This window comes from Pseudorca crassidens, chromosome 13, assembly GCF_039906515.1.
Source record: "Pseudorca crassidens isolate mPseCra1 chromosome 13, mPseCra1.hap1, whole genome shotgun sequence".
Lineage (NCBI taxonomy): Eukaryota > Metazoa > Chordata > Mammalia > Artiodactyla > Delphinidae > Pseudorca > Pseudorca crassidens.
Genome location: NC_090308.1, coordinates 8,323,245 through 8,349,445, shown reverse-complemented (window position 1 = coordinate 8,349,445; position 26,201 = coordinate 8,323,245). Strand labels below are relative to the sequence as shown.

Sequence of the window (26,201 nt, the reverse complement as noted above, 5' to 3'; positions counted from 1 at the left end):
TTTGAAGTTGAGAAAGGATATGCCAGTTTCCATGAAGAATGTCCTTGGTACAACAGTAAAAATGATTAATTTAACCAAATCTCTACCCTTGTCTGCATGTCTTTTTAATATTCCGTGTGAGGAAATGGGAAAGGCACAGAAAGCAATTCTGCTGACTGCCCAAGTTCATCAGCAATCCCGCAGAGAAGCAGTTGTGTGATAGTTTGACTTGTGAGCTGAACTAGCCGCGTTTTTTCATGGAACGCCACCTTTACCGGAAAGCATGGCTACAGACAGACCAGTTATTTTGACTTGAGTATTTGGCAGACATCTCAAAAAAATGAACAAAGGCGGTCTGCCACTTCTGGTAAAATAACTGCTAGTATGTCTTGCCAGTGAGAAAATTGAGCTGTCAGGTGAAAAGTAGGATTTTGCCGTGTCACCGCCAATGTCCTAAACTCGAAAGCTTCCCAATACTTAGAAACTTTCCTAACAAGTTAGGTGGTGATATAAAAGAACGCGATTTTGAAATACTGTTATAAAATGTGTCAACATTTAGATGCTCTGCATAAGCAAGTGAACTGGTAAATCCAAGTGACCCATGCACAGTGTTACAATATCTTGCCTGGCTAAAAGGTCCATCAAAGTGCAAAACAGCCCAGTGGATTTTTAATGTAACAAAATGTGAAAAATTCTTTTTATGGTTTCAGATTGTACATTGCAACTAACCTTTAAGAAACTGCTACTTGATGAGTTTTGGTGTAGTATCAAAGATTTTCCAAAATTATCTGTAAGGCTATTAAAATACCTTTCCCATATCTGTATGAGGTCAGATTGTCTTCAGGTACTTCAGCCAAAACAACATACTGCAATAGGTTGAAGGCATAATCAGATAGGAGATCCCGCTGTCTTCTATGAAAGAGATTTGCCAAAATGCCAAAAAATGCCATTCTTCTCATTTTCTTTGTGTTTTGGAAAACAGTTATTTTTCATAAAATACAGTTTGTTATGTCAGCTTGTAATGGTTTACTATTGCTATTTTAACATGAATTAATAAGTACGTAGTTTAACCTCTTCCTAGATTTAATTTCTGGTCAGTAGATATGGATAGATAAAATCCACAAAAACACAAACTCTGTGAGATCCTCATTAATTTAAGAGTAGATAGGAATCTGAGAAAAGGAAGTTTGATAACCACTGCCTATAGAGGGGATGTAGGTTCAACATCAAGGCGCCTGGGTTTGAGTCTCAGCACTGCCATTCACCTGCTGTGTGGCTTCGGGCCAGTTGGTCAATCCCCACTGGATCAAGCAAATGGAAAGATTCCTTCCACCTCTAGAAGCCCTCACAGATTCTCCTGTGGCCCAACCTACATGCAGCTCTGTAGGGTTCCCCTCCTACTTCTGTCCTCTTTGAGAGGAGTGGGTGAATACACCCTTTCCTTTTATCTTGTACATTGGAGCCCCTCCTCCCCCAGATGAAAGAACTGTTTTATTTGTCAACTGAGCACACAATTCATTAGTAGGAATTAGAGGTTGTAATAGAATTGCAGAGTGATAATTTATGTCCTTGGAAAGTTATCACTGGTCAGTTCCAGATCATCATCTTACCAAAACCATTCATAGCTCTATTTAAGACACAAAGGCCTGAAAACCGGCCCTGTTGGGGGTGAGGGGTGGAGGGGTGTATTCGTTTCCTGTTGCTGTTATAACAAATTACCACAAACTTAGTGGCTTAAAATAACACAAATTTATTATCTTACCGTTCTGGAGGTTAGAAGTCTGCAATGGGTCTCATTGGGCTAACATCAAAGGTTTTGTTCCTCCTGGGGCTCTAGGGAGAATCCGGTTCTCGACTTTTTCAGCTTCCAGAGGTGCCCGCGACCCTCAGCTGGTGACCTCTCCAGCAATGGCATCCCTGCACTTCCATCCATGCATCAGCTTCTCTGACTCTGACCTTCCTTCTCCCTCTTTCACTTAGAAGGACCCTTGTGATTACATCGGACAACCTCCCATATCCAGATGGTTAACTTAATCACATGTGCAAAGTCTATTTTGCTGTGTGAGATCACACATTCACAGGTTCTGGGGTTACGACATGCACATCTTTGGGGACCATTATTTTGCTACTGCAAGGGGTGAGGGTGTGGGTAAAGGGAGCCTAGATGTAAGCATTTCAGGAAAGGCCCCATCATGATTTGCTGATTAAGGAGCAGAGCTCTTTTCATTGGTCCCTATGGAATTTAGGAATTTCTTGAGTTCTAATAAAACTTCTATTCAGAAGCTTTTATTTCAGTTAGAAAATATGGACGTGAGTATTTAAATGTATAAAGATAAAGGAGAGAAAAGAATATATATGTATGTGTATTCACGTGTTTAACCATAGAATATTTATGTTAGGATACATCTGACATTGAGACCTTGGCTGCCTTTGGGGAGAACTGGGTAGCTGAGGGCAGAGAATGGATATTATTTCATTATTTTAAATAATTTTTAAAAATATTTATTTATTTATTTGGTTGCACTGGGTCTTAGATGCGTCAGGCGGGCTCCTCAGTTGCAGCATGCGAACTCTTAGTTGCGGCATGCATTTGGGATCTAGTTCCCTGACCAGGGATGGAAACTGGGCCCCCTGCATTGGGAGCGCAGAGTCTTAACCACTGTGCCACCAGGGTAGTCCCTGTTGCATTATTTTAGTAGACATATTTTAGAGCATTTGGATTCAGGGAGATATTGGTTAAACACATGGCGAACATCGTTTTTTCCTAAGACACTATCCTTGTCTTAGTTACAAAGAAGATGAATTTAATTTAATTTGGGGGAATTGTGTTATTAGTATCATCTTATCAAGGAAAATTCTGCAGTATGGATCAGGTGATGAAAATTTAGAAATTGTGAATAAGGAATTTTTGTGCCCCTGAGTAGTAGGTGATGCCACGTGGAAGATGCGGAAGACACAATTTTCTCCCAGTTCCTTCCTTTTTCGGCTCCTGGCCCGGCAGGCGGCAGCACTTGCGGTCCACAGCCCTTAGAGGGCGCTCGGGGCCTTCCCGCCGCGTTGACCCGTTGCCGCCGCCCGCTGGCTCCTCGCGTTCCAGCCCCCGTCGCCGGGGCTTTACAGAGACAAGAAACTTAGGACATACGTTCAGTTACCTGCTTTGGTTTTCCCTTAGTGTTTGCCCTTTTTTTTTTTTTCAATTTTGCTACTCATTGGAGTTTCCTTCAGATATTAAGCTGGGAAGGACAACTCACTCACTGAGAGTGGACCTGCCTGCAAGTTAGCAATTTTCAGTTGCCCGTTGGTGAGAAAGAATTTGAAGCCTAAAGCTGGGGTCAGCTGCTGGGGTACCCCTGTTATATCTGCAGGTTCTGGTCAAAGCTGCAGCAGCTGCAGGATGGGTGAGCACAAGGGACCCTGAGGGGAGGTACCTGCCTCCTGGGCACTGGAAGTCAGTTTTGAGTGAGTTTGGGTGAAACCGTCTCTCTCAGTATCTCCCCTCCATGCTCACTGGATTCTCTTTGTAACCAGAGAGAGTAATGCAACTCCTAAGACAGGTTTGGAAGTGCACCGAAATAACTGGAGAGCTGCTAATTCTTCTCCTGTGGCCTCCTATATGTGGAGGCCATGATAAAATGGTAACATCATCATAATCCTTAAAGTACAGTCTAGTTAATCCTGTGTTCACCTTTATGAGGAGTTCTTAGGTTGTGCCTCGACTTTCTTTTTAATATGAACTGGCAGTTAAAAGTGCCGCAGTTTACCATTTTCCCTGTATGTCATGTCATTTCATTTTCACTGCAGCCTTGTGAAGTTGGTAACATCCTCATCTTACCCCGAGGGGACTGTCCCAGAGTCGGACATCTAGTTGAGTGGGGGTCCTGGGATTTGGACTCCAGTCTCCTGGATTGAGACCCCATGTTCTTCCTGCAGACTCCCCGGCTCCCGCTGGCTTGGACGTTGCCTATGTCGGTCTCTTCGTTAGGCCGGTACAACCGTTTCTGATTTGCTCAGGATGCCCTTCCAAATCTGTGCTTTGGTCACATTGCTGTTGAGAAATGATTCTGTTGTACACGGAAGCATGTTAAACTCTGGTAGGGCTTAACTTCAGATGGGGTTTTAGTGAACCCTATTCCCTGTTACAAAATCGATTTGGCATTTGGATATAAGCAAGATCCTTATTGTGGGGAGTGCCCTTTACTTAGTGGGCCCTGGAGGCCAGTGCTCTGTGTCTAGTTTGTTACATGAACCCTTCAACCTTTAACACAGGGCTTCTCTGGGAATGTTTGACCCGTGTGATGGAATTCATAACCCTGAGCCGCTGGCCTTGGATTTTCACCAGAAGGCTCCCAGAATTCAAGTTTGATTACAGCGGAGGGTTAAATCAAGGACCAGCACTGAGAAGCAGGAGCAGCTCATCTGTGGGGTTGACAGACCTGCACCTGGTGAGACTGTAGTACTACGAGCGTGAAGGGTTTCAGACTTCTCAGAAGAGATGCGTCATTGAAATGCTGGGATTTGTCTTTTAGGAATTATTCTCTGGTGTCACAGCTCTTCATTCACTCCAGTAGCCCTGACCCAGCTGCTCATTTGCACTGTGACCTTAGGCACTGTGACCTTCAGGCCTCAGTTTTCTCATCTTCGAAATTAGGGGATTGGACTAGAGATGTGGAGAAGGGCCCCTTCCAGCTCTCACTTTGTGGGAGTTTCCATTGGAAGGTGTCCATTCATTCATTCATTCATTCGGCAAGCACAGGAATGCCGAGTCCAGTACACACAGTCCGTCTGTGACAGCACAGGCACGGGGAGGGCAGGGGAGGGTACAGGCAGTGGGATGCGTGTTAGGACTGGAAGGTCCAGGACAGCTGTATTGTTTCGTCGCAGGCAGATGGTTGGCCAAAGCCAGCAGACACGGATCGGGGATGCACCTGTGTTGCTGTTGTGAGAAGGGTGGATGGTGGGTCCCTGCACCCTAGTGCTGTGGCTGGAACCACTTAGCATCGTAGTAAACAATCCGAGCAGGTGTGCAGCCACGGCTCCTAATTTGAGACGACACCGCATTTGTCTGCAGGTGCAGTCCCACTGACAGTCACCCGCAGCTGGACCACCCAGCGCGGGGCAGGGCCAAAGAGGCGGGAGACCTGCTGGGTCACGTGTGGCCTCCTGGGAGCTCAGAGGAACAACCCGAGCCAGGCCAGGCCAGGTGAGGGCGGCCCCGGCCAGGTGGGCCCTGCCAGCTGGAATCTGAAGAACCAGACCTGTTGACACCGATGGGTACTTTGGGTCGACAGAGGGGAAAGCTGCTGGCACAATCTCACGAGGGCAGCACCACCTCATCCTCATAGTGTTTTTTGTTTGTTTGTTTTGTTTTGTTTTTTGGTATGCGGGCCTCTCACTGTTGTGGCCTCTCCCGTGTGGAGCATAGGCTCCGGACGCGCAGGCTCAGCGGCCATGGCTCATGGGCCCAGCCTCTCTGCGGCAAGTGGGATCTTCCTAGACCGGGGCACGAACCCGTGTCCCCTGCATCGGCAGGCGGACTCTCAACCACTGTGCCACCAGGGAAGCCCCCTCATAGTGTTTTATAAAACAAAATCCTCTACAGCGAAGGCTCAGGCTCTCCGGACTAGCAATGGCCCAGCTGTGTGGTCGTCACACTGATGCTTCCACCTAGAAAGTGGAGCGCGTGGGTGAACCTGCCACACGGAGGCCAGGGGGGCTTGCTGTACTTACTGTAGGTCAGTGTAAAGACAGCTTTACGGGAGCATTTCCCCAGGCAGAAGGGTCAGGACTTCGGACGACATTATGTGTGTAAAAGGTCATTTTTTTTAATGGTTTTTAAAAGTTTTTATTTTCAGAGAGCTGTAGATTCCCTTGCGTCACCCAGTTTCTCCCGAAGGTCACATCTCGTGTGACCGCAGTGCACTGCCCTGGTTGGGGAGCTGACACTGGTGCAAGTCATCCACTTTATTCAGAGCTCACCAGTTTCACATGCTTTTGTGTGTGTGTTTCTGTGTAATTTCAACACACGTGTAGATTGTGCAAGCACCACAGTCAAGATACAGAACATTCCATCGGAAGGACCCCTCCTGCTTTTCTTTTATAGCCACGCCCACCTCCCTTCTTCCCCTCCTCCTTGGCAACCACTAATCTGTGCTCCATCTTTGTAATTCTGTCATTTCAAGAATGTCATATCAGGGACTTCCCTGGTGGTCCAGTGGTTAAGACTCTGAGCTTCCACTGCAGGGGCGAGGGGGCTCCAATCCCTGGTCAGGGAACTAGGGCCAAAAAGAAAAAAATGTCATGTCATATCAATGGAATTGTATATATAACCTTTTGAGATAGGTAAAAGCCTATTTTTAAAAAGTATGTATTTTTGCCCATTCTGCTTGAGATCACTACAGTTAGTTTGCAAGTATTTTGTGTGTACTGAGATATTATGGTGAGTAATTTGGCATGGCAGGGAAGTACTATGCCCACCCTGGTCCAAGCCACCTTACCTGGATTACTGCGATAACCTTCTCACTGGTCCCCCTGCTCCTGCCCTCTTCCCCTACACTCGGTTTTTAAAACAGCATCACAGGGGCTTCCCTGGTGGCGCAGTGGTTGAGAGTCCGCCTGCCGATGCGGGGGACACGGGTTCGTGCCCCGGTCCGGGAAGATCCCACATGCCGTGGAACGGCTGGGCCTGTGAGCCATGGCCGCTGAGCCTGTGCGTCTGGAGCCTGTGCTCCGCAACAGGAGAGGCCACAACAGTGAGAGGCCCGCGTACAGCAAAAACAAACAAACAAACAAAAAAACGAAAAACAGCATCACAGTGATTCTCAGGATGCATGATGTCACAGAGCCGTCCACCTCTCTCAGATAGAAACCGAAGTCCTAGCAAGTTTCAAGGCTACACATGATCATCTTCCTCACCAGGCCTTCCCTCACTATCAGCTTCAGCCCCTGGGCCTCCTTGCTGCTTCCCTAATGTGCTAGGCGCCTTCCAGCCCCAGTGCCTTTGCACTTGCTGTTCCCTTGGCCTGAACAACTCTCCATAAACATGTATGGGATATCCCGCACCGTTTTCAGGTTCTTTATGCCGTATCATCTTCCTGTGAGGCCCCACCTGACCACTCCCCACCATTTAACAGTACAATCTTACCCACACCCCACAGCACTTCTTATCCCAGTTTTATTTTTCTCCTCAACCTCTATCACTACCTGAGAGTGTGCGTATTTCACTTGTGTGGTGGTAATCGCCTGTCTTTCTCCTCTGGAACAGAAGCTCCATTTTGTCAGTTTTGTTCACTGAATTCTCCCCATTGCCTGGAACCCTGCCTGAAAATAGTGGGTACTTAGTAAATATTCACTGAATGATCAGATATGCTTTCTTTGGTATTAATTACATATGATATACATTCAATCTCTTTATGTCTGTTGACCTGAGGCCAGCAGGATATGTGTGGTTTGTGGGTGTGGGGCAGGCCCCTGCATGCCTCTCACTCTAACCTGTGGAGTCAGCACACGAATTTTGAGGAGTGTTGGCTTGTGTTGGAAGTCCCGTCTGCAGCGGGAGTGAAGAATCTTACTTACACGGTATTCTTGTTTCCTAGGGCTGCCCTAACAAAGGGCCACAAACGGGGTGGCCCTTTAAACAACAGAAATTTATTCTCTCGTAGCTCTGGAGGCTAGAAATCCGAAATCTGCAGGGCAAGGTCATACTCTTTCTGAAGGCGCTAGGGAAGAATCCTTCCTTTCTTAGCTTCTGGTGGTTTCCAGAATCACTGGTGCTTCGTGGTTTGTAGGTGTGTCACTCCAATCTCTGTCTCCGTTGTCACGTGACATTCTCCCCGTGTGTCATCTTATAAGGATATTGGTCATACTGGATTAAGGCCAACCCTGGTCAAGCATGATCTCATCCTAATTTGATTACATCTGCAAAAACCCTGTTTCTAAATCCTGTTCACAGGTGCTGGGCATGAGGGCTCAACATGTCTTTCTGGAGGATGCAATTCAACCCACAACATATGGCCTTCATACCAACACCGTTCCTTTTCAGTAGGTGAAAGAATTCACACAACTTCCAGCCCTGGGCCGTAGTTGAGAAGTGGGCAGATGTGAGTCACTGTGTTGCATTGTGTGCTGAACTGTCAACCCAGAGCTCCAAACACCTACGCACGTTCAGTGAGCCTAGTTCATAGATCCAGCCTGGCTAAAGCCTTCGTTCATAAAATAAGTAATTAAATAGTTAAATCAGGTCTGCTATGGGCAAGTTACTCTGTTAGGCTCTAAGGCACAGGCTACAAAGACTTAATAAAGAAGTTGGGATTGATGCAACAGTAAATAATGGCCTCAAATGTGATCAGTGTAGCAATACAGGATCATCTAGTACTTTCTAATCAACTTCCGCCTGCCAGATAGGGTGTTAAGTTCTGAATGTTTTTACACTGATAACACGTAGAATCGTAAGATCAGCAGGAGAAATCACCAGATTTGTCCGAGGACTTGGCCTGGCAGGTGCACTTGGAAGTTGACACAATCTACGTTTTTTTCCTATTTAGTAAAAGTTGGGATGTGTTGCTGTCTTTCTTTTATCGAGGTTGTATTGTCTAGTGGAGTCTTCTAGGTGGTGTGATGTGGCAGCCTTGCTCTCCCAGAGTGTCTGACTCCCTGACATTCTTTGTGTGACGGAAAGCCACCATGTTCTCTTTCTGCTGTAATGCCTCCCTGGCCCTGCTGTTGATAATACTATTTTCTACCCTACCCAACGATTTCTTTCTATTATTTTCTGATAGACTGGGAGGATTGAAGCATCTTCTTACATTGAATAACTCTCAGAAGCCACATACATAGCTACAGATATCCAAGCAGACCATAGTCAAAGGGAAGAGAAAAGAGGGACAGAGAACACCAAGCTCCTTGACTTTCCTGAGACCTGGGCTGATCTTATTTTACGGTTGTCATGATGACATTTTGACTGTAACACCCAGGGAGAGAGAGGCCTGGGAGATGAGGCACCCGCTACCGTCTCAGTAGACTGTGTGTCTCTTGTAGAACATGAGGGCTGTCTGGGATGAGTTCCATAGGGTCTGATGAGGCTCTGAAGTTGTAATGAGCTTTCCTTGCAGGGAGCAATTCAGGAACATTGTGAGGGTTAAAGGGTAGGCTGGGTTAGAGTCTTAAGAGATTAAGTGTCCTATTAGAATGCAAGTTGTGGAAAGCAGTGGCCATGGGAGAAACCTCTAGCAAAGGCTGTCCTTGAGTTCCACTGATGCCATACTTTGTTCTCCGATCATCCTAGCCTGAAGAGGACGGTCTGAGCCCTGATAACGTTTATTGTTAGCAGCACTCAGATGGTATTTAATGTCGACGCCCTCGCTCTTCCGTTCGGATGCCAATATAGTGCTTTGCTCAGGAGACTGAAGACCTTTGCCTTTCTTGTATATCTGTGATTACCTCACTTGTATCCCTGGGCAGCGCCTTGCCTAATAACCCTGCATCACCCAACTGAGTAACACATTCATAGATGCTTACCCTTGAAGGTGGGGGAAACCTATTGGAATGTGGGTAGAACCGTCTAGTCGTGGAAAGCATTGAAGACCATTTTAGACACGCAGTTGATAGGCAGATTGAAGAGGGGAGATTGGATCAGGTTACCCGACTTTCAACTGTCAAGATTTAAAACTTCTAAGTAGATTATGTAAGCGTATTTCCTGAGATTGAGGGAAATGAGGACCCACAGCCCACGCCTGCTGTGTGAGGAGGGGGCGCTGGCCAAGAGCCCAGGTACTGGGAATCCTGCCGGGTCGTTTTCTATTGGGTTGTAATTGGTGACATTGGTCCTTCTGTGGCTCTTCTGCTTACTGTTGTATCTCACGTTTATTGAGTGCTTTATGATTTTCTTTCACACTTTATTCTCACAAAAATCCTTGGAGGGTAGCTATAGAAAAGGAACGAATTAAGTTTGATATTTGCAGAGTGAAACATCGGTGGCATGTTTGCTTGGTTGGGGGGCTTTGAATGGGAGTGGACACGTCCTAATAACAAGCGGAGAAAAAGTGAGCTCTTCTGAGCCTTTACTCGACACTGACGGACATTCCCTTCTTCCTGAAAACCTCTCCACTCCTGTCTTCCAGGATGCAATTTGAATCCTGATTCTCTCCTTTATCACTAATGTTTCAGATTTAAAACATTTTGGTCCCCGTCATCCTTTAGACACCAGTGTTCTTTGGGTTTCATTGGAGATGCTAAGTAGACAGTTGGATGCGCTGGTGCTCAGAGGAAAAGCCAGAGCTAGAGTTATGAATTCGGGAGCCATGAGCACATGGGTGGTGTTTGCAGTCCTGGGACTGGACATGCTAACTTAGTGAAGGCCCAGGAGGCGTACGCAGAGAAGAGGGGCGTCCAGAGCGGGGCTTGGAAGCACTGGAACGTTTTGAGTTCTGGCAAAGAGGGAGGAGCTGCTGAAGGAGACAAGTGATGGGAAAGGGAAACCAGGGAGTATGGTGTCCTGGAAGGCGGGAGACTGTGGCTCAGGGAGGACAGGAGAGGTAATTCCACGAGGAGAATGATTCAGCTGTTGCTGGAAGCAGCGTAAGTGAAGGAGCGAGAAGGAGAATTTGGCAGCATGACATCTTCCTGACACTTAGAAGAGCTCGTTCAGTGCAGTGAGCTCACGTGTCCCAGTGAATTCAGCTTCCACTAGTGACTTTCAGTTTTATACCTTTGGTTCTGATTTCTCTCCAGGCCTACATTTATTCCTTGTAGTTATAATGGCAGCTGAGAGGCAACCAGGTATAGGAGGAAGAGCATATGGTCTATGATTTCAGACAGGCCTGAGTCTAGTAAGTGACCACGATCACTTACTAGCTGTGTGCCCCTGGCGAGTCACTCAACTCTCTGAGGCTCAGTTTCCTCATTTATACAAATGAGGATACTGTTTGGGTCAGCAGATGTAAGCTTTTACATATAGAATGGATAAACAACAAGGTCCTACTGTAGAGCACAGGGAACTATGTTCAATATCCTGTAATAAACCATAATGGAAAGGAATATATAAAAGAGGAACGTATACACATGTATAACTGAGTCACTCTGCTGTACAGCAGAAATGAACACAACATTGTAAATCAACTATGCTTTAGTAAAAACAAAACATTGAGTAAAAACGAGGATACCAAAGCACGGTTCACTGGGTTGTTACGGAGATTCAAGAGCTAGTGGTTGGTCACGTGAACTCTTTTTAACCACCTCTGGATCCCCAGCGCGTAGCCCAGAATCTGACACGTGGTAGGGGCTCAGTAGATACCTGCTGCAGCAGTAAATGAAGTGGCTGGCGCTGAGTAGCTACACAGCAAATGTTCACTTCCTTCCTTCTCTCTTGCTTCTCTATTTTTTCCTTTTCACAAATGGTCCCGTTGCAAAACTTACAACGTTTTGCTCATTGGGCGTGTTGTGCATTTTTTCATCTTCATCGGTAGACGGTTTGCCTCTGCCCATTCTTAACCAATAAGTGATTATCTGAAATATTAAAACATTTTAAATATGAAAACGTATTTCAGAAAGTGATTATCCCTAGCAATCTGGGTTGTCACTGGGTCCATGTGGGGCTGGCTTCTGGTCATGTCTGCCTCATTTACTCTGTTTCATACCTTCCTGTCCACAACATTTGCCTCGCCTCTCTTCTAAGGGTATTTTTCAGGGAGCTTTCTGAGTAAGATGAGCGGTGATTATAGCGACAGTAATTCCCAAGTGTTTAACATAGTTAGACAATGACTTTCACATTTTGGGACAAGGAATGAATTTTCAGGGAGTTTTTCTGGCCGGCACGCCAAGCAGTTTGTAGTAGGCTGAGTTTAAGCTGCACCAGCTATTTCTCAGCTGCGAATTGAATTTGAAGAATGTGCAAAAGATCCCACAAAAGCCTGGCAAGTACTGGGTTCTCGTAGGGTCTCTGATGCCACCCAGCAGCAGGGAGGAGTCCTATGTTCCCTTCTCACATCTAGGCATTTTCTTTTCAGGGTCCCTTGTTTTCCTGTTGTCATAGATAAATATGTCTGTGGAATTCCTCCAGTTCCGTTTCCCTAAACCATTCTGGGAAGCTGGTGGTTTAGATGGGGAAGAATTCTTGTTTTTGTCTCTGGAACAGTAGCTTTTGCTTACATTGGTTCCTGAATAAAATGGCCACAAGGGCTTTAAAACCTTAACTCCTTATGTTCAAATTCTGCCAGCTCTGCTGGTTAAGTTCACCCTTTCTGGCCGCATCATGATCTGGGTAGCAAGTCCATGGCATACTGACAAATAAATCACTGACACTGTCAAAATTAAATCCCTCAGTGTGTGTGAAAAAAAAAAAAAGACACATACATGTATAAAACCAAAAAAGAAATTAAATTCCTGGAGTGGATCCCTTAGAAACAACAAACAGAATGAAATTAAAGTTAAAGCAGTTCTCATTTAGAAATCAAGAGAAAAAGTGATTTGTGTTTATGGATCCAGAAATGATGACATCAGGTAGCATTGGACTGGGCTGCTGATAACACGATATCTGGTGAGCAGTGGCTCAACAGGTTAGGGAATTGTTTATCTTACTCACCGATAAACTCGGGAGCAGAGAGGTTCTCAGGGACCCAGGATCTTTTTGTATTTCCACTCTGCCACCCCAGGCCAGGTCATCACTCTCAGACTTGTTACTTGATTGACGTTCCGAGATGGCTGCTGCATCTCCCGGTATCACATTGACATCCCGGGGAGGGGGAGATGAAGATACAAAAGGCGAAAGCATAGGACAGCAGATCCAGACCCTTTGATAATGCTTTCCTGGAGGTGGCGGCAGTAACTGTCTCATATGTCATTGGCTAGAATTGACCACATGACTACCCTTAGCTATAGGGGAAGCTGAAGGGTTATGAATATTCAGTATCTCAGCCTCTACTATAGAAGAAGGCAAGGGAGGAAGAAGCCGCTGGGCATGGCTCTCGGGTACCCCACCCACAGTGTCTATACAGCAGTTTCTGAATTCAATGCAAACTGCTAAACTGTTCTTAATTAGTTGGGACACTTGGCTTGAATGGGACTAATAAAAATTCAACTTAAAACGTCTCAGAAAACATCCTGAGGGAAAAGGCAGATTCATTTTAAGAGAATCCTTTGCGCTTGAGAATCTGACTTTGGCTTTGCCGCTTGCTGTTTGTTTTGAAACAGAATTCTTTGCTGCTTCATTTTTGGGTCAGTTTTTGTGTTTTTCTGCTTTGTAGATCTTTCCCAAGGTGCTGGGGGTCAGGAGAGAAGAAAGAGAGAAGATAATGAAGGGGAATAAAATGAGGTTAAACTATATTAGCAAGTATTCTGGCTTCCACTCTTCACCCCAGTATCCCCCCAAATACAAACAAACAACCTAGAATCTAGAACATTCTAAGCAAACTTTGTCCATCGGGAGCTGTTAACCCTTGAGGTGATGCGAGAGTGTTGGAATGACAGCGTTGTTTACCAGCATCAAGGGACTGTGGCTGTGTTGAGGGTGCGAGTGGCCTTGGCTAGGAAGTTGGGAGCCATCTCCTGTGGAGAAGGGGACAAAGGAGAAAGCGCTGTCCATGTGGCATTGGGCTCTTCCCTTGGGAAGTCCCCATGTGCCCACAGGAGTGCCTGGTGGCCTCAGGCGTGACCAGCTTGTGTGCGGCCCCCAAGGGGAGTAGTTTCCCGAAGCCAAGAGTGGGGATCGGCTCAGCCCATGACACGAGGCTGCCTGAAGCCGGCGCAGGGTGGAGGAGGCTTGCACACAGCTGGATGCGGGTGCAGTGGTGCTGCCAGCGAGAGAGGATGGAAGTGGACTCAGACAAACTACTTAAAGACTAGCCAGTGGCTCGAATTTTGAGATTTGGATGGCTTCACCATTTGGCTTCTTTGAGCTAATGGAGAAAAAATGTGATTCACAATTGTATTCAGTGACCATCCAGCACCTGTATAAGCACAGTGGCATGTACGCATATGAATTTGGCCTTTTCCTCTGACTAGAATGGTGCTTTGTTGTTATCAAAATACTGGAAAGTGCCCAAGGGGCGAGGGACCTTGCGGGGAATTCAGGTTTAGCAGAGGCTGCTGGCGTGCTGAGCAGGGGTGCAGTTGCCCCCAGGGCTCGGCTGGCCCCTCTGGCCATTAGGAAACCGGGACTGATGCTCCAGCCGCACACAAGAGCTGCCCGGGCCGTTTGGAATCTTCTGGCTTCTCTACTCACATACACCCTTCCCAGGTAAATACGACAGGACACATCTGCCATATTTGGGGGCATGGGGTAGAATGTAGGATCCAGTAAGTCACTATGAACCTGGAGAAATTGACCGGGTTTTGAGGGATGTGAACCAGGGGTGAAGTCCGGAGAGCCCTGGCTACCCTTGACCTCCCGAGGGACCCAGAGCACCTGCTTGCCTTGGTGTTTCTCTCTGCGTGAGGCCGGTATTGTGTGGATCCCCATGGTGGGCTCAGAGGTTCTGTCTGCAAAGCTCTTTCAGCTCCCTGGAGTGTTTTTTATGTTTAAAGACCCCAAAGATCTAGAGTTTGGTTTCATTTTTTATTCAGTTATACCTAAAGAACTGTGCCGACCGTGGGGAACACTTTGATGGAACCCCATGCCTAGCATGAAATGTCGGAAGAGGAGCCAGGCCATTATTTTCATACTCTGACTCTGTCTACCCAGCCCCAGATTTTCAGGTGGAAAACTCAATCAGCCACCTGTAAATTTTACTAGTATCAGATTTACTTCGCACAGTTGCAAAACACCATGTACTTCCCCCCTCCCCTTTTTTTTGGAAGGGAAGGGTCATAACTATTTGGCAAATAGAATTCCAACATCCATTTGAAAAATTATTTAAAAAGCAGTCATTTCAGTGTTTTGCGCACATGCTGCCAACCATCTGGTTGTTTCTGCATTTCTGGATAGCCCTGTGCTGTCTGGTATCTTATGGATAATTGTTGAATTTTTCCAGCTTTCCTGGGAATCATAGTCAGATTTGTAGATCACATTGCTTCCTCCCCCAAGCTACACTGCAATTTCAGTACGTCCTAACCTTTTTTGGCGTATCGATTGGATTTTTGGTCAAACATTTGTGGTTACACTGAGATCTGTGTTTTCTTCATTTCAGAGTCTGGGAAGTATTTGGCGGTTTTCAGTGGAAAGTCAAACTTGAATTTCAGACAAAAAAGCAGTAGAGAGACTTACACAAACCTGAAGGGTTTTTTTGCATTAAAGAGAAATCCTTGGTATACTTAAGAAATAATTTTAGCATTTTGGGGTTTTAAGGGGCCAGTTTATTTCCAAGGCTTTTAACATTCCTTTGGGGGTTTTCTCCTTAACCAGGGTTGTCCTCTCCTGCTTCTCAGCCTCCACTGCCAGACTGGGTGGGCTACGAGGCGTCCTCAGCTAAGAATGGCAGCCGTCCCTGGCTGGTGTTTGCCTTAATTTCTTTAGGTGTGTCTGCACTGGCAGCCTTTTGTGACCAAATGTACTGGCTGCTGGGGTAGCTTCAAAAAAGTTATTTTTGACTTCCATAGAAGACTTTGATTAATAGGCTCTTAATCCATTAGGTTCGGACTGCAAGTGGCGAAAACCCAACTCGAACTAATTTAAATTCCGGAATTCATGGCTTGTGGAACCGTACCTTGGGAAAGGGCAGGGGTCGAGCTGGTCTTAGGGGTGCCCAGACTCTTTCTCTCCATCTCTGGTCTCTTCGCCGTGTGACAGCAAGAACTGGTCACCCACAATGCCAACCGAGAGCAAAGGCAATGTTCAGGGTCCAGCTCCAGTGAGAACAATTCCTGGGAAGTTTTTGGGGTTGGCTGGGTCACAGGACCAGAGGTCTGTTACCAGAGAACTGGGGGAGGCTTCACTGGGTAGAGAAAAATAATATGTGTCCTTCACACAGCACATTTTTGGTTCCCTGCAGAGATTTTAGGGTCTTGCAGAGATTTTAGGGTCTTATTAGGACTCTTTAGGAATGTGGGGAGCTGAGAGACTTTGGATTCAATTAGTTTTAGTCCAGGGAATCCTGAAGAATCGATGCCAGTTCCAGTGAAAGATGGCAGAGGTTGCAGTTCTGAGAGAACCCTGACCCCGCTCTGGGCATTTGAATGAATCTCTTCCGGCTGAGGTGAAACAGGATAAGAAGTAAGGGAATAAAGCAATTTGGACTTCAAATCTTTCTATTTTATTTAAGCTGTGAGGCTGAGAAGCCTTCACTCTTGGACTTTTTTTCCCTGGGACTTTTGTAATAGGAGAGACAAATTGAAACGGGGACTTTTTTATGTTGCTAGTATTATATTTTCAGAGTATCTTCATTTTGTCATTTCATCTCGTTGCTGAAATCCCGTGGGCTATTTTGGACACCATGAGGTGGGCAAAATTGGGGACTGAAATAGGAAAGGGCAGAAGTGGATTTTCAGGCTAGAGGTCAACTTGGCTTTGGACTTGGTTAAAGAATGAGCCTTCCTCATTTCAGAGCTTTTTGGGGACCTGGGGGCGGGCAGTCCCCACCTACGACCCCAGAAAGATACATGGTGGGACAGTGATTAGTACTGGGGGAGGCTCTGAAGGGGGGGCAAGTGGTCCTGACCCTCGCTCTGAAGAGGCAGCCGCACTTGGCCTCAGGTTGAGGTCATGCCCAGTGGGCTGAGGGAACAAGCTTCTGGGGATGCTCCGGGACTTCCATCGTCCTCTCTTCATGTTTGCTTTGGCCTCTGTCCTCATCCTGTGCTCCCTCCCCTCCTTGAGGCGTGCAGATTGGAGGGGTGAGTGGTGAGAGCCCAGGCTCCATTGGTCTACTTTCTCTACTCGGTGGCATTCACGAATTAGAAGAGTCAGGCACACAGGTGTCCTCGTGGAGGCTGCTTTGCTGTAGGAAGGCTGCATTTGGCTCCAATCCTGCTTACCCATGGGGAGCGCTGGGTGGAGGCCCAGGCCTGTTGCTCTCACCCAACCTGTGAGGCAGTGGTCCTGAGCTTGTCTGCTCTGCAGGCTCAGCTGTGTCTACCCAGAACTGGAGACGGGAGGGGGGACGGGAGGGGGGACAGGAGGCGCGATGGAGGTCACACATTAGATCCACCTTCTCCAGTGCAGCCTCCTCAGTAATAAACCTGATAGTTTGATTTCTGACTCCTTTATCTACTTTCGCAAATTGGTTGAGCTCAAATGTTCCTGAGGACCGCTTTTGTCCCCTACCCTTCAAATCCTGGAAAAGCTCCTTCACATACTTAGTCAGGTGAGATAAAATTATATGTGATTTGTTATTTATCAGCTCAGCTCATCATTGCTGTTTAACGTCAATCTATAAATTGTATAGTACAATATGACCGTGAGTTTTGAGATACAAATCTATTTTTCAGATTTAATTTTCAAGTCAAATCAAACTATCGCTTGAGTCATTTCCCTCAGTAAGTATGCAGTAGAAAACTCAAAGAAGAAATACTTATTTTTCTTGTAATGACTGTCAGTTATTGTCTCAGAAAATATTGGGTTCTACCAACTAACATTTTATCGGTGGATTTTCCTACCTCAGCTGGGGGGTAGCATCCTTGTCTAGATGATTCTGTGAGAGGTTGCTCTGTCCAGTGCAGTCACAGGAATGAAAGGATTTGAGCTTGTTTTTCAGCTACTGTTCTGTTTCTAGATGGTAGGTTGACCGTAAATCCAGTTCACAGTATTCATTCATTCCTCTGATATTCGTTGAACTCTGTGTGCCAACGCTTTGGTGTAGCGGATTTGACTAAAGTCAGTCCACTTGGAAAGCTGCGATGGAGCAGGTACAGAGGAAGCATGCAGGTGGCTTAATGGTGGTCTCACAACTTCTCCCTCACGTCTGCCATCCATCTCCCTTCCCTTCTCTTTTTGCCTGTCTGGAGAATGTAATGAAGTAACTGGAGGCTGTTTTTTAAAAGTAGAACAAAGCAAAACAAACAAACAAACAAACACAACACTTTGGCTCCAGAAAGATCCAGTTACTATTCTGAATCACAGTCTTCAGCAGGATTTCCTCATGGATTGTGTCATTTTTTGGAATCACTTTTATCCTTGCTTCATTGTATGAATGGATTCTGAACTTTCCTTCTCTTAATCTGAGAAGTAGCCCTTGACAGAGCTCCCTTTCTAGGAACATGTTTATTTCTGGCTGTTGCAGATAGGTGTGTACCCTTAAGGATGGGTGGTGGGTCTGAACCAAGAGTTTCATTTTCAACATGTCCAGTTTGGAACTCACGTGGGCCTATCAAATAGGCGGTAGGGACTCTCCGTCTGGGATGGTTAGGGCAGAGCCGGGCATGTGGAAGTCATTGACTGTACGAGTAGTTGAAACCTAGGCAGCACCTCACACTCCCCTCCCTAGACTCATCCTGAGATGGGTCCTCCTTCCTTGGAGCCTAGGCAAGTTTTTTTTCACAGCTTTTGGGTCTCTTGGGAGAGAGAGGGAATTCTGGAGGTGGGAAATGAATTCTTGAACAGATCTGTACCTCAAGCCTTCGGGGGCTGGGTTAGTGCTGGTTCTTCTCCAGACTTTAGCATATGCACCTTGACCTGATGCTCTTACTGATGGACCCAGACTCCCACGGGAGTCTCAGCATTCACACAGGACATTGGGAAGTTGTCAGGATCAACAACTAAATGGTTTCTTCTGGAGTTAAGGTAGAGGTCACCAGCTGGCTGCCAGTGGACTGAGTCTGGCCAGCAGAGGGGTGTGTGTGTGTGTGTGTGTGTGTGTGTGTGTGTGTGTGTGTGTGTGTGTGTGTGTGTGTGTGTGTGTCTTCATACAGTGTTTCTTAAAACTTAAGTGAATTAGTATAAAATTGGGAGACTTCACACAAAAATCAGGATTTCTAGCTTCTTAGAAAAAACTCCCCAGAATATTGGACAGTCTGGATCCTGAATTCCTTTTGGTCAACAGGTGCCAGAAAGTAAATTGTGCCTCTGGTCGGAGCGTTACAGTCCTTAATATGTCTTCGCTTATTTGTTTCATCTTCCTGTCCTTGGAGGTGTTTGGGTTGGGGACCCTCGGTTGACCTCATTAGTCTAAACCATCCTAACGTCTTTCTCTTCAACCCATTAGCCATTTAAGTGAGTACTGAGTGTGTGGTCCGTATCCGATGCCCAGAGAGATGCCAGAGTGGGGAGGTGGGGAAGGGACAGGTGAGGGATTGAGCCCTGTCCACTAGGATAAATGAGCCCTGTAGATGTTGGGCAGACCAGGCCGGCCGTGGGACCTAGCTCTGGACCCAGCCTTCCCGAGGGCTTTCGTCAGCCCTGGAGAATCCCTTGAGGCCACTCTGCGGACTCTCTGAGGACCGACATTGCAGAGCCCTTGGAATCTTGAACTCCATCCTTGGACAGATGTGCATCCACACTTGGACCCTTCAACCAAATTGGCCTGCTAGGGCCCTCTTGAATGAGGCCTGGAGTTTGGAGCCTAGACCAAAGTGAGAACTCTGGGTGCTGACTGTCCCTACTTTTTATTCGCCAACGGACCAATAGAGGTCTCATGGGAGCCATGGCATGGAGATGTCTAGCTTGGCAATTCCCAGGTGTCTGATATATCATCAGAATACCATTTTGCCGCTCAGTACCTGGTAAAACATTCCTGAATCTGGATGAGATGTACTGATATGAACTGTAAGATGACTCTGTCATGGTATGAAATTGCTCGAGTCATAGCAGACTCTGCAGGCCGCTGCTTCTGTCTCGAGCACCTTACCGTCTATCTCCATCAAAGACAGCCTCGAATGGGGGGTGATGGGGAAGGACACGGACAGGAAAATCTTTTTGTTTCCTCTGAAATCCCTTAGGGTGCCGCTTGAGCTCACGTCCTCCTTTTGCCTTCTGTGGAGATGAAAAAACAGCTTGTCACAGCCCTAACCTGTCACACACACTCTGTGAGGTGCCCTCCCAGCATCCCCTGTACTGGGTCATGTGATTCCTGTTCTATTGACTTTGGGTTTGTCCTTCTTCTCTTTGGAGAAACTGTTCATGGCATACATGGCTTTACAGAATATATCCCTGTATCATCTTCATCAGATGAGAATACTGAAAAGTATTATAAGAGGGTTCTGTGCTTCATTTATCTAGCAGACAGGAGGGTCTGTTCTAAGTTTCTAAGAACACTTAAAAATAAGGAAGGAGCCAGTGTATGTCGTGTATCCACTTTATGCTACCGGAATGCTGATCTGGAACCCAGAAAGCAGTCTGCAGGCCCTGAAACCAATTTCACACTCCTTATGTCTCTACTTCACATTTAAGGAATGAAGTCATGGGACCTACAAAACAATGACCACGAATAGAACGAACTGCTGTGTTTCTAGCCCCAAGAATAAGTCTTCTGTCAAGTAATCCAAGTGCACGCACATTGATCTGTGCCTGCTTCTCCCTTAGATAGAGGCTGGTTTGATGAATACTCTCAGAGCGCAGGCACTTGGGGGGGGGAGGGGTAGGCCTGGAATGACCACAGTTCCTTTCATTTAGCCCCCTCCTATTCTTCTTTTCGTCCAAGCCTTTCTGAGGCATGGGTGATGTTGACTAGGCAGCATCGACAATGATACCAATTTTAAATATCAGAGTTGATGAGAGCCCAGGGAATGAAAATGTCGCTTAATTAAGTCACTGTAGTATTTCGTTTACTTGGCCCAATTTGTATGTGTGTTGGGGAGTTGGGTGGGGGGACGGGTTATGGTACATGGGTCTAAAGCCTTTGGAGGATCTTAAATTCAGGACTGATTTTACAAGCAGAGTGACCCTAAGGCTGCCTCTAAGGGATGATTCCAGGGTCCCCAAAGGTCTTCGTGTTCAAAAACGACCTTTATTAGGTAACTGCCAAGGCCTAAAATGTCACCATTAGAAAGTTGTTCCTTTGGCCTAAGATTTTGTTGTAAGAATGCAAGTATTGTTCACTTACTCATGCCCTCCAGAGGGAGGAGAGGATGAGTACAGGAGGTACAGGAGGTACAGGAGGTACAGGAGGTACAGGAGGCAAGGTGACTGTAGGTGAATACAGGGTGCCCCCATAGGGGAAAGCGGCTGGGAAGGTGGGTAGATGGTGGAGCAAATGACGAACGCAGCTGGAGGCCTCACAGTTGGTTTTAGGATACTAGTGGCTTCCTAAATTAATTTTCCATGAGTGTGGTCATTGGTCATTTATGAGCAGGGACAGCGTCTGAGGGTCTGTGAGCTGTGGACACAGCAGGATTTGCATTCGGTTCCACCCCTGTTCCACACAGCTGTGTGACTCTGGGCAGTTCTCCTAACCTCTCTGTTCCAGGCCTTGCTTTCTTCATCTGCCACATGGAGGGAGTAAATAACACCTCTCAGGTTGTGTGTGTTAAGAGCACCTATTGCAGTGTAAGTTTCAGGGCAGAGGGTGGCAGGTGGTAGGCACTCAATAAGCCCTCTTTTCCTGTCCATTTCCCTCTCCCATTTTTATACTTCAGAGTTGTTTTGCACCATATGGCCTTTTTCTTAGTGCACAGTGCTGATACAGGCAGTTATCGAGTTGAGACACACTGATGGTACTTGATCATTGGCAAGAGGAGAACAAACAAACTCATGCATGGACCCACTTGGAAACTGATGGGGTAAGCGGAATGCAGTGATGTGCATTGGGTTTTGGCGACCCAGGGGGATCTGCCTCTTGTTCTTCTTCACTTTCCTCATCTTATTGGAGCTCCTTGAGGTTTTGAATGTTCCCCTGTGCTGGGCTGATGCAACCATTTGACTGCAATCCTCATGTGACTTAGAAATTATTCCATGCTGTGTCCAAGGACAGATGTAAGGCAGAGCAGGAATGAACAATGAACATATTTATAGATTGTTCCTCTTTTCAGATGTCAGTAATGAACATAAATCATCTTCAGACCCAGGCCGTCGTGTACTGATTGGATCACTCGCACCCAGAGGAAAATGTGATGGTGTTAGGGCTTCGCAGTCTCACATTTCAGACCATCTGTCTGAAGGGAGGTTTGGAATCGAACTGTAAAGAAAAGCATTATTCACTTATTCATTCATTTGTTTTCTTCCTTAGGAGAATCACCTAACCATGAACATCCTTTCATGGTGCTGGAGTCCTTGCTTTGTTTCCACCGAGATTTTGGTCAGGGTGAAATATTGGATTCCTGGGAATGATTTCTGCTGTGTGGGAAATGGGGATTGCAACTAGAAAAGGTCAAACACGTGGCAGAGAAGGAGGGGAGGTTTTTGTAGTGAAGCCTTGGGAGAAATAAAGGAAACTGAGGAAAGGGAGCCGCGGTCCTCAGACAAAGTAAATCCTGAAAAGTTTCTCGTAGGCGAGGAAGGGTCAGTGAAAATTACGGCAGAGTCGCCATGATTGCTAATTTGAAATATCCAGAAACTCACTAGTGTGCTGTCTTTATTGTCTCCTCAACTCAGAATTTCCCTGATGGTGTTAAGCTTCTGGTCTGTGCTTTCTCCCATCTCGGGTTTATAGGACCCTCACCTCTGACACTGCGGAAGGAATGCTTTCTGGGGTCTGGTCCGTGCTCAGCTTCTGACACTGTGTTTTTGTCTCCAAAGTGGACATTCTTCCTCTAGTGCCTCGAAAATTATTATATTCATACTCTATTTTTTCATTCCTTGGACTTCTTTAGTGGGGGTCCCAGGAGTTCTCTCCTTTTATCATTTTTACTCCTGAGGCAGCAGGGTAATTTGGGGAAGAATAAGTGATATATGTTAGAATCAGCCATACTTATTTTGTTCAGAATCTTCATTGGTGTTACAGTCATATACTAACCAATCTATATGTTATCACGAAACACTCCTTTTTCCCTTTCTTCTTCTATGAGAGTCTAAATTCATTTTTCTTAATGTTACTAAGTTTAAATGTTTCTGTGTTTTTAAGATTACTTCCCCCCCACCCCGAGAATGCCTTGCATCATTGAATAATCAGTTTCAGATCCAGATTTGCCCCAGAATTGACTGTTGCGTGAATATTAGCATCTGTTTATGTTATGTTGCATTGCAATATCGGTTACATTATGAGCTGAGATATTTTGTTTGACAAAATATTATGTTTCATTTTGGTTATTTTTGAAAATCAAGAACACTCTTTTGGAACTTCATAACTGCAGATAAAAATGTGCTTCTTCATAATTTGTCCTTCCTCTTCTGGGACAAGATATGGAAACATTTAAATTAGCTACATGCAGGTAAAACCAGCGGGTTACCTCTCTTTCAAGGTGTTGATCTTGGTTTGTTTTCTTTGTGGAAATGAATGATTCTGTTATCTCACTTTGGATACAATGGAAATTCTTCCTGATCATGGGAGTTTTATGTTATTCTTCTCAGAGTTGTTCGAAAGATTGTCCAGCTGTACCATGTAAAATCCTAAGAATTTATTTAATACATGAAAGCTTCTGGAGAATATGTCAAATTACTATTTCATTAATCTTGCACTAGCAAGGCAACATGATCAGGCTGGGGAACGCCTAGAGTTTATTTTGATTTGTTTTACTTTGGGTTTAAATTTACCACCCACAGTTCCCTGAAGTACATAAAAGCTTGTAGGTTTGGTATGTCTGCTTTGCTGTCGCACTGTAATGATGTCCAAATGTGATGGTACTTAAAGTCTTCAGGATCAGACAGATCGAGAGTCATTTCCTCTTTCGCTAACCATGTCAGAGAACATTGGAAAAAATTCGTTTTCCCAATCTGCCCTTCCCGTGAGTTGATAGTTGCGCTGTTTGCATAGCTGACCATCCACTGAAGCCAAGGCATGTGAAACTGCTGTCCACTAAAATGGGCCTGAAAGTCACGTGGGACCCACCCAAAGATGCTACCAGTAGACCCGTGGAGCATTACAACATTGCCTATGGGAAGTCACTGAAAAGTCTTAAATACATCAAGGTGAATGCGGAGACACACTCCTTCCTTATTGAGGATGTGGGTAAGTGACACTCTGGTCTTGTTACTGGTCAGAACTAACTGTACACCTACATTCTCCTTCCATTCTCAGGGTGACTATTTGTGGGACAAAAATGGTACCCAGTGGTTCCTCGGGGATGGACAGCCAAGGTCAAGCGGCTGTTAAGCAACAGCCTTCATCTTGCCCATGGGCTTCCCCAACCTGCATTTGAAGTCCAGTACTCCTGGATCTCTCTCCACATTGATGTAGGGAACAATTTTTAGTTTCTGGATGTGCTTTTGGAAAATACATCGACCCTTTTTTATCTTATAGGAACTTGACAACTGGACAAGTCTGTAGCCTGATCTTGAGACTTCTAACTTATAAACCATGTTATAATTAGGGATTACTCAAGTAATATGTCCCTGTAGGGGTGTGTGATGTGTCATGCTTTGCCACATGTGGTTCAAAGATATAACATTTCTCACCATTAGATTTGATTCTGGAAGTTTGGGGTATTTAGCATTTTGCCTAAACATATTCTTTTATAAGGGCAGGTGTAGGTGGTTTTGAACTTAGGCTTTGAGCTACCTCCAGTGGATCCTCTATCTTCTGCTTTTTTGGTCCCACTGGCCTGAAACCCTGTTTATTCTACAGTCATCTCATGGTCCAACCTTAAGATGGATCATAGGAAGTAACAGAATTCAGCACCTGTGACAACCAGGTTCCCCTCCGGCCACGTTAGCATTCTGCTGCCTTCCTTCAGTGGATCAAAACCAGCTCGTGGCTTCTTAGTTTCCTGGTCACCATCCAGTACACTTACTCCTTCTCTACCTCCTGCACTGTGATATTAAACTTTCTGGGTAGCAGAGCAGAAAGTGCACGGAGGAGAGACAAAGAGGGACAGATTCCTGTCTTCACGGTTCCAGCGAAACGTACGTTTCACCGGATCTGAATCTCCTCCACGTCACTAGGGCCCCACAGGGTCCTACTGTGAGGTTAAATGGAGTTTCTATCCCACCAAAGGCACGAGCAGCGTCACATGTGCTTGCTCAACCCTTGTTAGGGTTGCTGCAGAGAAGAAAAACATGCAGAAAGAAAGCCCTAGAACTCACTGCAGACTGAGAGTGTCTCCCCAGCATCTTTCTGATGAGTTAACCGAACAGAATCAGAGACACGCTGATGACATTTCTTTGAAATACGAATAAGCTCAGAGCGAAGAGAGAAAGTGCCTGGCGAAACCTGGTTTTGCTTTTTGTCTGAACCTAGAGCATTTCCCAGTTAGTCCGGCAGGTCGTGCCAAGCCCTCAATGCCACCGGGCCCTGCCGTGGTCAGAGAGAAGGCGGACCAGTCTTGAGCATAGCAGGGGTCCCAGATGTGTAGCTGCCCCTGGGCCTCTGGCTTGAGAACTGAAGTTTTGTGAAAGGAACACTCCTCACTTTGAGCAATGCAATTAACGTTATTGCCTTTGACGGAGCTCTTACCTCTCCAACCCTGCATGCCCTCAAGTGCCCACAAGCTTTCATCTCTTCAAGGAATCGGCACCTTCACTTACCTTTCATAAGATAATAATTCATTTGGAGGAAAACCAGCACTACTAGAGTTTTGCTTTTCGAAGCCGCAAGTTCAGGGTACCCTCAATTTGTAACACGGTGTCTAGTTTTCCTTTTGCATCCCAGCAACTTCAGGGTCTCAGCCAAAGAGACCTTCGCTATGTGTCCTTGACCTGTAGATGCACGTCAAAAAATGAAGCCCAATTATTTCACACTTAGCATATCCAAGATCCCAGGAAACGTTTTTCTAGATTTTTGTTGAAATAGTCAAAGACAGCATGTACACATAGTAAGGGAAATATTTTATTATGAAAAGAGGAACATTCCATGCAGCTTTATTTATTGCATAAATAAAGATTTCCCATGAATATTTCCCATGCACTAAATTTTATGAGTTACACTGAAATTTTCTCACTATTTTTTGGAGGTTGCCATTTGGAGTTTCCATTGGGAAATATTCTTCGTAGTTACTAACACTGTGGGTTAAACCAGTTATCTAGTGGACAGTGCATGCCTGTTTCCTACATTGATTTCACATTAAAAAAACGCAAAAGCTTTTCTTGTTGACTGTTCATGCATCCAGGTTTATTACACATGTCATGTACTTTGTATTAAATAAATTTTGTGTTCTTTTGGTCAGATGTGCTTCAGTTGCCTGGGATGAATGTCAGTGATTTTGATTAAAGAGAAGAGAGAAAGCTATAGTTAGACTGGTCACTTAATTCAGATTTTTATATTTGGTTATAACTGGTATAAGGAAGACGGTGACTTAAATTGTCATTCTTGGAGATTTGAAACGGTGGCTTGATA

The 26,201-nt window shown here is 45.7% G+C and overlaps 1 protein-coding gene and 1 long non-coding RNA gene across 5 annotated transcripts in view; one reads left to right on the top strand and one right to left on the bottom strand.

Moving 5' to 3' along the window:
• The window catches only part of FNDC1 (fibronectin type III domain containing 1), a 113,674-nt gene that overhangs the window by 18,957 nt on the left and 68,516 nt on the right, over positions 1-26,201 (top strand). For 2 of the 4 annotated variants that reach the window (XM_067701627.1, XM_067701626.1), the window contains exon 2: positions 23,685-23,879. The exons of the other annotated variants lie outside the window; for them this stretch is intronic. In XM_067701627.1, the coding sequence (XP_067557728.1) occupies positions 23,685-23,879 (195 nt within the window). The remainder of the gene's footprint in view (positions 1-23,684; positions 23,880-26,201) is intronic. 4 annotated transcript variants of the gene reach the window in all.
• Positions 11,081-12,850, bottom strand: LOC137204381 (uncharacterized). Its single transcript, XR_010933589.1, has 2 exons — positions 12,554-12,850; positions 11,081-11,478 (listed from the first exon to the last, which is right to left on the bottom strand). It is a non-coding gene; the product is annotated as an uncharacterized lncRNA (long non-coding RNA).